General features: G+C 34.0%; 1 protein-coding gene across 1 annotated transcript in view; it reads right to left on the bottom strand.

Annotated features, from left to right (window-relative positions):
- Positions 1–16,663, bottom strand: part of LOC130238653 (AMSH-like protease) — a 40,470-nt gene that overhangs the window by 2,435 nt on the left and 21,372 nt on the right. Inside the window, exons 7-9 of the mRNA XM_056469736.1 lie at positions 14,504–14,628; positions 2,936–3,073; positions 225–337 (exon numbers count right to left, since the gene is read on the bottom strand). Coding sequence (XP_056325711.1) covers positions 225–337; positions 2,936–3,073; positions 14,504–14,628 — 376 coding nt within the window. The remainder of the gene's footprint in view (positions 1–224; positions 338–2,935; positions 3,074–14,503; positions 14,629–16,663) is intronic.

Raw genomic sequence — 16,663 nt, forward strand, 5'->3', positions numbered from 1 at the left:
TTTCTCCATAGTCTTTAATTTTCAAATCTTCTTTATATATCAAGAGTACCTAAATGACTCATGGGTATTTTAATGCATTCATTTTCACTTAAACACTTAAACATCTATTGTTAAAAACTACATTCATCTACATTGGTTTGCTGTAGAGCTTTAGAGGCTGTGGACAGAAAAAAAGCCTTGAGGTTGTGTGAACATAATGGGGGGCGTGGGAGTGAGTGTCATACTCATTGTGTTTAGGTGCGCAAACAATAGCGATGGCCTCAGGTAGCATAAGCTGATAAGAGCTGTGTGTATGTAGATCCACACTGGAGAGGAAGGCCGTCTGTGTTGGGTGAGTCTGCAAGCCAAACAAACAAAGATTCATATGAACACCCTTATTCTCAAACAGTAATAGTTCAGCAATAATTCATCAGGTGAAATAAACAGCAGGTGACCTGGAGATTGAAAATAAAAGAGGAGTTACACAGACTTCTCATGGTGATCCTTAAACTTACAGTATGTTCATCATATTTGATTATGCAAATAATAAATGAATACAAATGAGTTGCACAATCAGTTTTCAAAACGTAGTCCTCCACTTATACAAATAGCCTACTTACATTACATAGGTCAGTACAATTTTTTTAAGTGTTTGTAATTTATTTGATTACACAAAGTTGAAAAAGATATGTTGTGAAATATTATAACTAAGGACTCATAAGGATATATATATATATATATATATATATATATATATATATATATATATATATATATATATATATATATATATATATATATATATATATATATATATATATATACACATATATATATATATATATACACACATACATATATATATATATATATACACGCAGTTAGGGCCATAAATATTGAAATGAACAAGATGTGCTTTAACTGCAGACTGTCAGCTTTAATTTGAGGGTATTTACATCCAAATCAGGTGAATGCTGTAGGAATTAAAACAGTTTGCATATGTGTCTCCCATTTGTTAAGGGACCAAAAGTAATTGGACAGTTGGCTTCTAAGCTGTTCCATGGCATGGTGTGTGTTATTTCCTCATTATCTCAATTACAATGAGCAGATAAAAGGTCCAGAGTTCATTTCAAGTGTGCTATTAGCATTTGCAATCTTTTACAGTCAACTCTCAAGATGAGATCCAAAGAGCTGCCACTATAAGTCAAGCAAGCCATCATTAGGCTGAGAAAACAAAACAAACCCATCAGAGAGATCACAAAAACATTAGACATGGCCAAAACAACTGCCTGGAACATTCTTAAAAAGGAAAAAACGCACCAGTGAGGTCAGCAACAACAAAAGACCCGGAAGACCACAGAAACAACTGTGGTGAACGACTAAAGAATTCTTTACCCTGGTGAAGAAAACACCCTTCATAGTAATTGGCCAGATCATGAACACTCTGCAGCAGGTAGGTATATGTGTGTGAGAGTCAACAATCAAGAGAAGTCTACACCAGAGTGAATACAGAGGGTTCACCACAAGATGTAAACCATTGGTGAGCCTCAAAAACAGGAGTGCCAGATTACAGTTATAAAAAAGCCTTCACAGTGCTTGAACAACATTCTATGGACAGATGAGACCAAGATCAGCTTGTACCAGAGTGATGGGAAGAGAAGAGTATGGAGAAGAAAAGGAACTGCTCATGATCCTAAGCAGTGATGCATGGTGGTAGTAGTGACATGGCATGGGCATGTATGGCTGTCAACAGAACTGGTTCTCTTGTATTTATTGATGATGGGACTGCTGACAAAAGCAGCAGGATGAATTCTAATGTGTTTCAGGCAATATTTTCTGCTCAAATTAAGCAAAATGCTTCAGAACTCACTGGACGGCGCTTCACAGTGCAGATGGAGAATAACCCAAAGCATACTGCAAAAGCAACCAAAGAGTTTTTGAAGGGAAAGAAGTGGAATATTGATGCAGCAATATGGCCAAGTCAATCACCTGACTGAATCCGATTGAGCATACATTTCACTTGCTGAAGACAAAACTGAAGGGAAAATGCTCCAAGAAAAAGCAGGAACTGAAAACAGTTGTTGTAAAGGCCTGGCGGAGCACCACCAGAAATGAAACCCACAGTCCGGGGATGTCTATGTCTAGTCCAGACTTAAGGCTGTAATTGACTGCAAAGGATTTGCAACCAAGTATTAAAAAGTGAAAGTTTGATTTATTTTATATTTGATTTTATTATTATGTCCAATTACTTTTGGTCCCTTAACAAGTGGGAGACACATATGCAAACCGCTGTAATTCCTACAGCGTTCACCTGACTTGGATGTAAATACCCTCAAATTAAAGCCGACAGTCTGCAGTTAAAGCACATCTTGTTCGTTTCATTTTAAATAAATTGTGTTGGTGCATAGCGCCAAAAAGGTTAGAATTGTGTCAATATCCAAATATTTATGGACCCAACTATGTATTTTGGAATTTTCTAGATTTTCAGTATAAGCACTATTCTTTCACATGATCATACAGGACTATCTTTAGTATGCTTTTAATTTCACATTATTATCAGCTCAGCAAAGCACAAATTTTTTAAAAATCTGCAAACTTCTCAAATGACATTTGTGTCCCTTTTAACCAATTGAATGCATCCCTTTCTGAATGAAAATAGTTATTCATATTTTTAAAACAGAAAAATCTTACCTAACCTAAAATATTACTAGCCTAACTAAATGATTACTAAGTGAAATATAATAAAATTGGCCCCAAAAGACATCTCTAGTGACGTACTGCCATTCAAATTCTGTCTAAAGCTGTAATGCTTTCTATATGCTTTTTTATAGATTTTGTGTGGGCCTGAAAATGAATCACCAGCTAGCTTTTCACCTGCAACAAATGTGAAAAAAAACTGCACAGCTTTAATTATAATAGAAGACAATATGTGAGAGCTAGAAAAATAGACACCCACATGGATCCAGCCCAGGGTCAGTAGGTTATGATGATCCTGGTAACTGAACAGCTCTTCCACATTCTCCATGTCACAGTAATCATGACCGGCGGACTGCTTAGGGATGATCACGTGAGTCAGCACAAACTCATTATGCGTCTGCGGGACAACAAAACACAGATTTCAAGATTTCAAAACACAGATTTTTTCACAGATTTCTTTTAGTGTAATAAAACACTGCATAACAGGCAGGCATAAACCACACAATGTTTGGCAACAAGTGACAAACAAGATGACCAGAGCGATGCTTGAAAGCTATAAATCCTTCCTTTGTTGGCAACGAAGCACATCCAAATTGTGTTACATTCTGTTTGCTGAGAAACCTTCATCTGGCTCGTTTTTGAAGGCAGCCTAGATGCGTCTTACTGCCGCCTATGTTTAAAGGGCAAGTTCACGCAAAAATGAAAAATTTGCTGACATCTTTATGCGTTTCCCCTTTCTGTTCACTGTAAAACCTAAAAAGTTAAGGTAACTCAAATTCTTTGAGGAAACCGATTGCAACCAACAATGTAAGTTCAAAAACTAATCCTAATGAGTACTGTGAACCTAATCCATTTGAGAAAACGAAGCTATTTGAGCACAGTAAAACTTAATAATTAAATTCAATAAGTTAAGGCAACTCAAACCATTTGAGGAAACCAATTACTACAAACCATTTGTGTTAAAAACCCAATTCTATTTGAGTACTGTGAACTTAAGGTATTTAATTAACTCATTACCTTCAACACTGAGTTCAAAACTCTTTTTAAATGAGTAGAATAAACTTTCAGTAAATTTTGAGCTAACTACACTCCTTTCATTTGATAAAGTTCACTGTTTTACAGTGTTGAATAAAAAAGAAGATAATTTGAAAAATGCTGAAAGCGGTAACCACTGACTTGAAAAATAGGAAAAACAAATACCACGCAAGTCAATGATTCCAATATTTGTTTCAAAATATCTCCTTTTGTATTCAGTGGAAGAAAAAAACTCAAACAAGTTTGTTACAAGTGAAGGGGGAATAAATCATGACGGACTTAAAAAAAAGTAAGTTTGAATGACTTTAAGTAGCTGTGTTTCTTTTGTTTTTATTATTTCATCTTTGTTTGTTTTTTTTGTCTAGTTTTTATAAAATATCTTGTTTGTACAGTGTATATATATATATATATATATATATATATATATATATATATATATATATATATATATATATGTAAAGCACTTTGTGATGATACTTTTAAAGGCACTAAGTTTATTTATATATCAGTTACACTTCATTTTAACCCCGCCAGACCCTGTGTCCATTACAATGGACATCTTATATGTGGAAATATAAATTTATATAATCTAGTTTCAAATAAACAATAATCTACATATAACTGTAAACTTATATTCTTTGGTTTTTAATTCTATAAATTCATTCGAAACTGTAAGAGCCCAGCTATGAGAGACATTAAACCTTCATCTTCCTGAGTACTGGCTGAGCCAAAGTGATGCAGATTCTTAACGACGGTGCCTTTGTCCTTGTGTGATACTTTCAGGCCTAAGAAACCCTAGTTGATAAACTTGTGTGGTCAGTGGCCTGGCAAGTTTATTAACCTACCTACAATACTTCATTTACATGCTTCGTTTGGCCATCTCCACCTAGCCACTCTCCTCCTCCTAAAAACCTATTATAGACTCAATTTAGACTTGCTAACAGACTTGTGATAAATCCTCCAGACTGCAGACCTTGTAAGAGTCCGGTAGGCTCTTGCAGACTCGTAGACTTCTTGAAGACACTGTATTAACAAACATGTCTCAATAAAGGAATTCTGCTTGTTTTCAAGTGTCTTGGACTGGGTTCTAATCATTCAGTTAATATTTTTCCAACACATGTCAGCCCATGTGTGGTTCCTGAGCATTCCATCTAATTTAAAGCCTGCAGTTTATGAGAGTGGACGATTGTCATCCAATCAAATGGTGGTAAGGCTCGGCATGTTGTGCTTTGAAAAAATCCACTACATTGAAAAGCAGCAATGCATCACTTTACACCAGACACAGATGTAAACCACATTTACAATGTTTTTGTTCAGATTTATTGACATGTTTGCCAACATTTCATTGATTGTATGTAAAAAGAGGGATTGCACTTACTAATTGAAGTTTAAAATCTTTTGTAACATTGCAAGCTTTAGATCAGGATTTTTTCAACTACGTTTGTCCATTAGAATGTACAATGGGTTCAAAATCTTTTACTGAAATTAAATCTCCAGTGATGCTGATTGAACTCGTTTACATAAATGAAAAACGATATTTCTGTACTAATTCATTGCTCAAACAATTTCATATGCAGAATATACAGATCTTGAAGTTCTGCATATAGCAGATGGAAATTTCTCAGATGTGGACATTATGAAGTGATGAGGAAGATGAAGAAAGTTTGTTATAAACAAGGTGCAATCTATACAACAAAAACCTCATAATTAAAGTAAAAATGTTGCAATAATGTTAATGTTTATGAATTGGAAAATAGATTTCAAGATTATACTAACAATCATGTACAGGGTATCTGCAGGAATCCTAAAGGTAATTTTAATACCTTTTTAAAGAACTTCACAAAATATTAGAAGACCTCATCGCCACTTCAAGTTCTAATCAGTATCAAACCTTTAACTTAATAAACAATTCTTAATAAACAGTTGTAGTTAAATAAATCCATGGAGCACAACCATGCAAGAGAACTCAGATAAGCTCGGAAGAAACAAAGTTAAAAGAATAAATTATGCGGTTGTTTTCAGCGACAGACTTCAGCCACTGTTTAAACTCGTCTTTCTCCAACAAGAGTACACAAACTTACATTTTCCCATTTTTCCTTCTGTTTCGCACTTTGGTTTACCTACATGTGGAGAGAGTCACATCACCTTCGTCGCAAATTATGTGACATCACCCGAATACAGAAGCTTGGCCGGATGCGCCCCGGCCTGAACCAATCTCGTGCATTGAGCATGCCGTTGATAACATTAGGAGGAAAATAAACTTTGGACAATGCTTGAACAATATTTAAAGCCTCATAAAAATGCGATTAAGACTTTTTTTATACCTTTTAAGGGCCTTCATTTTCACATAATTGATTTATTAACTTCTAATACTTTAAGACCCCGTGGACACCCTGATGTATGTTTTTTTTTTTTTTTGTATTTTATGTTGGTATAATGTTCGGGAAGTACAACTGTTTTGACCTGATGTCCAATAAAATGGACCAAAAATATATATACTTTAAGGGTGTTGAATTTTTATTATTATAATTTGGTCTCAATTATAGGAGCCTCAAGAACTGTGAAAACATATTTTTACATTTTACAGAAACTTGGAACATAATTCGGGTCTGAAGGGGTTAAAGTGTCCTTGTCCAGTGAACTTATTCATTACTATTATTTTATTACTTGTACTTACTAAATGGTTAGGTTTAGTGATTGTAATTATACATAATTAACTGTAATTACTTTAGTTAAAATACATAGAGTGTGTAACAAGGACACCTTAAAATAATGTGTTACCTTATATTATTATATTAACAACTGATCCGATATTTGGATTGGATATCAGCTTCGATACTGCATTTTTTGCTGGATTGGGTATCGGTAGGCCCACACGGAATCTGCGTGCACAGAATTCTGCAGATTTTCCGCAGAATTCCGCAGATTTTTTGTCCATCATTAATTCTGTTAATTTACTTGAGTAAATGTGTGTAAATCTATACTTATTCAGTTTGTAAATTAATTACAGTAATATTATTGACTAATATAAAAATGTTTATGTACAATATAGTTTGTAAAGTAATATTTTCTGTCTTTTAGTAGATATATTATATGAGAGACTTGCTTTGTTTACCAAACAAAGTGAATCTAATTGTATATGCATTTTAAACATTAAATAAAAGTTAAAAAGATATTATTTTTTATTTCACATATTAAGGTTTTAATTATGATACTCCCACAATAATTCCGCAGAAATCCGCAGATTTTTACCAAAATTCTCCGCAGAAATAGCAAAAAACATCCGCAGATTCCGTCTGGCCCTATCGGCCAGCTGGGACCAAGCACTATTATGTGGAATTTAAAGTCATAAAGATATTATAAGGCACTAAAAAGTTGTCGTGTACTATATCCCAAATGTTCTGAAACTATTCGATAGATTAATTAACTATCGAATTAACTATGTTAATTAACTACAGCAGTCAAATTCATGTTCCTCTGCGCCTCTCAATCATTCTCCATTCATACACAATTCAATCTGTGCTCCACATTCGGTTATGACAACACAAAAAAATTCTATCCAAGAATATTGTTCCTATGAGTTTAAACAATCAGTGGAGAAATAGGTTTAGTTTTGCATTAAACGGCTTCATTTAAGATCTAAAGTGAAGTCTAGGAATGCTCCGATCGATCGACCAGATATTGGTATCGGCCGATAATCACATTTTATGACTCAATCGGTACTCAATAATATGGCCGATCACATGATCCGATTGCGTGTTTGTTTACAGGTTTACAAGCAGAGGAAGATGCATTTTAACTTCTTATTTATTAATTATGCACTCCAAACATTTTCGTCATTGATGCACATTAAATTCTTCTTCCATCATTTGCAATGTTTCCAAATTGTATTGTTGGTCTTTTTTTTTTTTTTTACCAAATTTTTTAGCAGTTTTATCTATTATTTTCTGTAAAGCTGCTTCTGATCATGACATATCCACACTAAATGTTTATAAGGGACATGTTTAAGGGATTATATGCAACATTCTTTATTTTATTCTCGTAGGAAAGAAGAGATCTCCACTTAAGTATCATACTATTATGCTTTATGCAATGTAAGGTTTAGTCGAAAGACAATGCCATCGTCCATCACCGTTGGCAGATAGACATCATGATGCTGAGCCGGTATCGCGATCCTCCATCCCGCCCCCGTTGCATAAGCAAACCCACTCGCAAAAAATATACATGGCCCAGTTTACACTAATACGTCTCAGTTTTAAAACGCCATTTTAGAACAAAAACAATTTATGCCACATTGTCATTTCACCTAGCATTTCTGAAAAGCTCTCCTTCCACACTATACCACTGAAAACGCACATCACGTGACCACACACACAAACACACACACACAGTCACGCACTGCATCGTATGCGCGCATCTGAGCTCCAGTAGTCAGCGGGTGCTTTGAGCAAAAAACTCCAGAGAGCAGCACCCGTCGGACAGTTTATCAAGGATGTACCGCTGGATTTCATCTCACTATACTTTTTTTGAATTTAGCTTCAGTTGAATCTATCAGGTAACGCGTCACAGCATCAGTACAAGGGATGCACCGATACCATTTTTTTGGAAACCAAAATTCTGAGTATCGATCGATCCAGAACTGATCCCGATACTGTGCAGTTTTTGTTTTTTTTTCCCCCCAAGCATAATACAGTTTCTATAGCTCTGGTGCTAAACTCAAGTAATATTTCTTCTTTAGTAAAAAAAAACAGACCCATAGGCCTATACATGACATACGGCACAATCCAATTAAAAACATGCTTTAATTTGAGCATTCGTTGTGACATTGATCTGTTGTAGTCCAGCTTATGTTTCCTTTTTCAAGATTAGGATTTTTCTTTGAAATCTGCAATAGGCTATCATTATTGACATCATTGGTAAAATAATCAGTCTTTTAGCAAAGCCTGATATTTTCCTGCAGGTTTGATGAAGACTAACTAAACCGTCTGATGCCTGTTTTACTTAAAAATCCCTCTCCAAATCTCGCCGTGAGTGCGACGGAGAAAGTTCAAAAGAAGATCCACTTACATGCTTCAGTGCCAAAACATAAACTGGTTTGTTATATAAAATATTAATATAGATAAAATTACAGTGAAATATTCACAATTTCAGAGTAGTCTATATTAGGCTAAATAATTTTTCTCTTAATGACAATTTTACAATTTTACAAAAAAGGATTTACAAACTACTCGCAGCACTTAAAGTATTCCCCTCGGAAGAATAAACTCAGTCTGAAGGATGAGAGAACAGACTCATTGTGAGAATAATCTTACAGAGCAGGTAATAACCCTCTCTACTCCAGTGTTGTGAATGCAATCTGCTGATCTAACAGACACAGCACAACATGATTTAAAAACAGCAATGAACTCCATGTTGCAGGTCAAAATTAACCCATTTAATGCGAAACTAAATACATTTCTTTTGCTTTCATGTTTGTACTTAGTAATTTTAGCGAGAACCTCAGATTCGGTTGGTTCAGTCGGTTGGTTCCTGTTGGTTGAGCACATTTTTACCAACCAAGTTTGTTAATGCCATCATAACGACACAGATCACTCTGCCTATTGATGCCAGAGTCCCACGGAAAAAGTGATTGACAGGTGGTCATTTGTGTTTAACTTATCTTTATTTATGATATGATAATGGGTAAAAGAAAGACCATGCGGGTCAGGCAGTTGAAACGGTAGGCTACAAATAATTAATTTGTTATAAATTTATTAATTTTACATAAGCCGCCTACGACTACGATGCCATGGTCCATTGCGATGTTTCACATTGGACAACGTACGATGCCAAATGGGTTGACATCGCCCAACCCTAATGCAATGTTTAATTTATATAAAGCTTGAGGCATCAAAATCGGTACTCTGTATCGGCCAATCACCATGACAAGGAATCGGTACTCGGATCGGAGATGTAAATGAAACATCTTGAGCTTGTCCATTTCTTTGATCACATTCATAGATAATGTTTTCAATCAGATTGCTTTCATAGGGTAGACGCTCATATGGTCGAATGTTTTGCAAAGTCACTAAAGACCGGCTCCTTGCTGTCTATTCACATAATGCTTAAACATTACGTGACCTATTGTTTAAGCACACTAGCCAAACAGAATTTAAATGTTTGGCCTGAAAGCAAAACAAAGCTCTAATTCAGCACTAATTCTAAAACAGACACACAGCCCTTGAGTAGTTGTGTGTCTGTGACAGCAGAAATGAAAGCTGCTGCTCTCTGTATTGTTTTCAGTTTTCTTAATTTCTCAAATTACTCCTGCCCACAGACCTTCCCCTCAGAGAAAAGAGGAATGTGGTTGAAAGTGGACAAAACAGAAATATTAAACCACCAGGTGTAAATGTGAAACTTGTGATCCGATCAACAAAAAGGCAACTTTTGTAAGAAGTATGAACAGGCTCAATGATATCCCACCATCCAGTGTGTTACATCCTGTGAAAGTTGAGCTAAAATGAAATATTTTTGTTTGGTTTGTGGCCAGGTTTAGTGTAAATGTGTATTTTTATTACCTATTTTTAATCTATTGGTGTGAGAAGCCTGTCATATAATGAAAAAAGCAATGTGCAATAAAAACACCCACAATACTATATATTAAATTCTGTTAAAAGCAAACATGTTTCGTATTATTTCTGGGAAATGTAAGCATCAATACAAGTTCTAGGCAGTGCATAGTCACATTACATATTTTATAAAATCAGATTTGGGTCAAATGTGTTGGGAAAAACAAGCGTGCATAGAGCTACATCCAACTTGTAAGCTGCTGATGAAAACATAATGTGTTGCTGCCTTGTTAATTACAGACAAATTACACATTTGCTGGTCAAAAAGGCAGCCTTAACTGCATTTGAGTTTGACACAAATTGATTCTTGTCAGTTAAGTAAAACATCATGGCTATGTGCCAATGAATAAACATTTATTCATATTAGATTTGGACACAGAATGATTATTCTTGTTAATACAGTTGTGTGCTAGTTAGTTCATTTTTGAATCTATTCTATATTCTCCACTTGTCTACATACATACTGTATAAACATAGTAAAACACAGATTTACTATAGTAGCCTACTGTTGTAGTAACTACTGTAAAAACATGACAAAATCAGGTCACTTAATTATTTCAAATTTTTGCAGATTTAATCAAATTTAATCAAATACAATATTTACCTGCAACTGAACTTTTCACAATGTTTTATTATTTTTTTCAGATCTGGCTTATTTGAAGAAAGAAAAATGCATGAAAGAGAATGACCAACCTTCACAAAAGATTTAGGTGAATTAGGTAAAAAAAAAAAAAACAGTTTATTATCTATATATAACATATGTAATTAATAGTGAATAAATGTGTATTATTTATTTGTCATTACGATGTGAGCAATAAAACGTGTGTGTGTGTGGGGGGGGGGGGTTCCTTTTTGGCCCTCTTTATCCACTTGTTAAGTCGAGACGTATAAAATACTGTTTCCAAGCTCAAACTGTTACACATTTGAGAAAATATTCATTTATGACCACTTTTTGTCATATCACACATTAATGTAAATTTTATATGAAATCATACACAACAGTCTCTGGACTTGCTGCATCAAAAATAACAATATTTTAACAATTTATAAAAAAATTTATCACTTTCTGCATATCGAATATTTTGCATGTATATATATATATTGTAATCGTGATTTTCGAAAGTATTACATCACTTTGTAAACGTTTATTATTACCATTTGTTGAGTCTCTCCACACAGTTTCATATAGCGTTTGCCCGCTTCGCGTGATGTCACACTTAACAAGCGGGTATTGCAATTTTTGTACATTTGCGATGTTGTGATCATTTCTATATACTACACAGCCTGAATTGTAGTATTATATTTTTGCTTAAAGTACACATGAAATCAAAACTAACATATTGATTTAGTTATCTCGCATTGCTATTTTTGTTATGAACAATTCGTCTGTACATGTCATTAATTAAAAAAAAAAATGTTTACCCTTGTAATCTAAAACTGAAATCTGAAAATGCATTTCCTGTCTGTTTTAAGTTAAATTCTTAGATTATGCCGGTCTGAGGTATTGGGCATAGTTAACATACTAAACTATGCCCCTCCAACTGTCAGTTTTAACAGCACTATGATATCAAACAGAAATGGTGAGAAGGTGGTATCTGATTGGTTGTAATAACTCTCTTCATTCTCTCTGAATGAAATGCCTGCTTTACTGCATCCAATCAGCTTGCAGAAGAAAAACAACAAACCACGACCACTGTTTTCAAATTAAACATTCCGTTTCTTTAGGAACTATGCCACAATACAAAAATAAATAAATAAAAATGGTCGCATCTTCAGGTTCATGCAGACTTTAATCATCACCAAAGCTCTCTCTATTCTTTTTTGTCATTAAACTATTACACTGCCTTAGAAGACTGTCCAAATCTAGTTTTGTGAAGTGTCTTTGTGCACAAGTGCTGCCAGTGAAGTCACTGCCTGATAGCACAGTGAGGCAAAAAAGCTATTCTAAGCATCTGGAAGCAGTCCAGGTGTTCAGTTCATTTTCAGTAAAAGCAGGTTCTCATAAACAATTGTGAAACTAACAGAAAGTTAAAGCAAGAGGCTGTGTTAAAAAAAACGCAGAAAAAATTAAAAACAGAAAAATCCTCCACTTATGACAAAACAAAGAAAAAACGAATCACTGCAAGATTAAAATGGTTTTAAAATAGTGTTTGGTGAAAAAGACATTGAAATACAGTCAATAGTAGGGTTGCACGAATAATCGTATTATTATCACAATAATGACATTTGTGGTCCATGATCAATAATTAAATATTGTCGCGATTTTACAGTATAAAGATCAAGCCTTATTTTAATGGGCGAAGTTTACAGATTGTACCGCATCACAAGCATGAGGTGATTGCGTCTAGATTGCAAGTGTTTTTTCCAGGAATGCAATGTTGATCAGGTAGCCTTTGCTCCTGTTTAGTCCAAACATCCCAAGTAACACAAAATACCTCATTAACCACCTTAAAAACCATCACAAAGTGGCTGCCATCATTGGGTTATTGAGCTCAGGAGAATTCTGCTTTGCAGTTTTGCTGTTTTATTAGCTAACCAAATATTTGCGGAGATTCAGCAGTTTTTTTTCTGACGCCTTTGCCAGTCATGTAGACAGAAGACACTGTATCATATTGTTTCAATGTAAAATAAAAAGTCATAGTGGCCCTGTTCACGCAGGTATTGAGGTTTGTTTTCATCAATCTGACGCAACTTTTATTATTTACAAGAAGAAATGTAATTATAAGTTTCAGATCAATTAACTTAATTTATAAAAAGACTAGCCTATTTTATGCATTAAATAATGAAATAACTAACTAATTTCCTTTATTTAGACCATGCACTTTATTCTGTTTTACAGTTTTAGCATGTATATATGCTTTTTTTAAATAACATTCATTTAACAAATATTTTAGCACATCGAAAGTAATTAAATGACCTGTCTTTCGAAAAGCTTCTTAAAGCTTTTGTTAAAAGCTTTATGCAAAGGATCAGGAAATGATCACGCATGCAAAAAAAAAAATTACAATCATCCAACACATCCAATCCCTCTCATGCCCCGTTTTCTATGATAAATTCGTGTCAGAGTGCTGCTTTGAATAGAATAAAATGACTAAAAACACATTAATGACTACACATAACATAAAACCTTCACAATGGTGTATCTTATGGAAAAACACCAACTGATGGGCACTGCTTTTGGTTTTAAAAGAATCAAGCAGATTTGAAAAAAATTTAAATTGCAGAAGAAAAAGGACAGGAATATTGCTAAATAAAAAGATTAAGTGTATTGGAGCTGATAAAAGAACATTTTACTTTAATATACTCTTTCGACTCCAATACAACAGCTAAGATTATGAATGACGGAGTGTAAAGCCGTTTCTCCTGCGTGCTTCAGCAGCGTATCCCGCTGTTTATTAATGAGAAGGGGGAGAGAATGTGCTGTTTAGTTTCATCTCAAGGTATTTAAATAAAACTAATACCGAGCTGCTCATCACGCTAAAAAAGTTAATCTAAAATGCACAACTATTGTGTATTGTGTATATATATATATATATATATATATATATATATATATATATATATATATATATATATATATATATATATATATATATATATATATATATATATATATATATATATATATATATTCACACAAACATACATACAGGCATACAATGGAATAATTGTCATTATTAATCGTGATTAACATTTTGAGCAAAATAATTGTGATTATGATTTTTTTTATCGTGTAGCCCTAGTCAATAGTATTTTCCAATGAATAGTATCACTATTTCATGTGTTGAAGAAATGAGGAAGTCACATTTACATCTAGGGCTCTATTTTGACGATCCATGCGCAAAGTGCAAAGCACAGGGCGCAAACGCATTAAGGGCGTGTCAGAATCCACTTTTACTAATATAATGATGGAAAAATCCGCTTTGTGCTGCTGTGCATGATCTAAAAGGGTTGAGCTTATTTTCTTAATGAGTTATGGGTGTGTTTTGAGAATAAACCAATCAGAGTCTCATCTTCCATTCCCTTTAAGAGTCCGTTGCGTTGCGCCATAGAGCATTTGCTATTTACAATCACTTTCAGGGAAGTAGCGGCATAAATCAGGAAATTCAGCTTTGGTTAATCGCTTGACAAAAGGAATTTCACTCACACCCACAGAGAATGGTTTGCTCGGTCTGAGGTCTTACCAGTTTTCCACAGAGAACTCCACACGTTTCAATTCCTCTCGCTGTGTTACTGTCTGCCAGCAGAAGGAACCTGTAAGTCAGGTCTCGTGGGATTAAAACCCGCCTCAGGCCTTCCACGCGCTGATCTAAAACACACAGAAACATATTGTAGTACTGCTAATAGTGTAACACAATTACTGCATAATCTTCCATGCTGTAGGATAGGGCTGCAAAATAAAACATTTCAGAGTTACTATTAAGATCCTGATGGAGTTTATTTTGCATTAATGAATATTGGAATATATATTGTCCTTCTTGTAATAGCTATATATCTAATAAATTCACTATAGCTATTTTTTTAAAGAAATTAATAGTTACATTAAGCAAAGATGCATTAAATTGATAAAACAGTATAAAAGACTTGCAAAGAAAGTCAAATTTAAAATCCAAATAAAAATTCCAAATTAAATTCTGAAAAAGAAATTAAAAGATTATAACCAATTCACAAAAGAGAAGCCTGCACACACACATAAAAAACTTAAAATCAAACCAATTTTTCTAAAAATTGCTTTAATTTAGAGGTCTGTCAATAAATAAGAAAATGTTTCAATAGCAATGTGCTCAGTATAAAGACAAAATGTTTTGATTTCAACACTTTATTGCCAATATGTACATTGTAAAATCTATGCCTTTTCACTGGGAACTTTTTGGCTCTCTGATAACCAGTGTTCCCTGAAAAACAAGCAATCAGGGTTTTCCACAAAAATAAAAAATTAATTAAATAAATATAAATATAATTAATTAAGCACAAAATCAGCATGACTAAAGATTTGATTACAATCTTTCCCAATATTGCTGTATTTTTTATCAAATAAATACAGTATTGGTGAGCATATTAAACTTTTGGACTGCAATGTAAATAAATATAAAAGTTTAAAGAAATACCTCTCAAAAATGTATTAATTCTCAAGTAACCTAGCAGGGTATTTATTTATTTGAAATGAACATCACAATTACACTGGACAACCAAATGCTTTTGTTTAAGTGTTTTAGCAAACTTGCTAATTCTCAACACCTGTCCACAGGGGGCTTGACAAAATTGACAAAATGGAAATATAATAAAAAACATATACACAGCATTATAATTCTTTACATAAAATGACTGGAGCAAAAGCAAAAGCAAAGGCGACATGATCCAACAAACTAACAGTAGACTATTTGTGCAAACACTGCTGTTTTGCTTTTAACCACTTTTTAAGAACACTACTAAAAATATTTAGATTACTTTCTGATTTTAGGCTAACAGGTAAATCATTCCACAGTTTGACTTCCTTTACAGAGAAGACAGATTGACCAAATGGGGTCTTACACTTTGGCACTAGACAGTCACCATTAGCAGTTGCCCGTGTGACTCTGTGAGAGGTTTGATGCCGACTGATTAGATCAGAAAACAGGATTATTTAAACATTTCAAAACCAATTTAAGATAATTAAATTTAATAAAACTATCAAAACTAAAAAGGTTATGTTTACATAAAACTTCACAATGATGCCATCGCATAGGCTTTAGGTCTATCATTTTAACTGCTTGTTTATATATTGAGTAAATAGGCTTCAACGTAGTTAAAGAGTCTTGTGACCACGATGTAATGCAATACATCAAGGGAGAGAATATCATTGTGCGCATGTATAATTTTGCAGTATGATGGTAAAAACCTTCTAATAAAACGAAAAAGAGTTTAGACTTGGCTTACCTTTCTTACTCATATTTTTAACATGACTATCAAATTTTAAATTAATGTCTAGAGTTATGCCAAGATACTTAAATTCATTCACTTCTTTAATAAGTTTATTTTTAATCAGCACCTCAAATGTATCCCGTACAGGCCTATTTCTTATAGAAAAGCACATAGAAACTGTTTTCTTGACATTCAACCTTAAATGAGACAGCTCAAGCCATCTTGAAATGTGTGGTAAAGCCTGTCCGGTGTTTTAGCTGACACATAGATGACTGTGTCATCTGCATATAACTGGCAGTTAACTCCTGGGCAGCAATCCGGAACAGACCCTTGAGGTACTCCAATATTATAAGAACGCACAGATGACTTCACCCCATTGACCCTCACACATTGCTGTCTCCTACCCAAATAAGACCCAAACCACTGTAAGGCTTCTGCTGACA

Source organism: Danio aesculapii, chromosome 12, assembly GCF_903798145.1.
Source record: "Danio aesculapii chromosome 12, fDanAes4.1, whole genome shotgun sequence".
Taxonomy (NCBI): domain Eukaryota; kingdom Metazoa; phylum Chordata; class Actinopteri; order Cypriniformes; family Danionidae; genus Danio; species Danio aesculapii.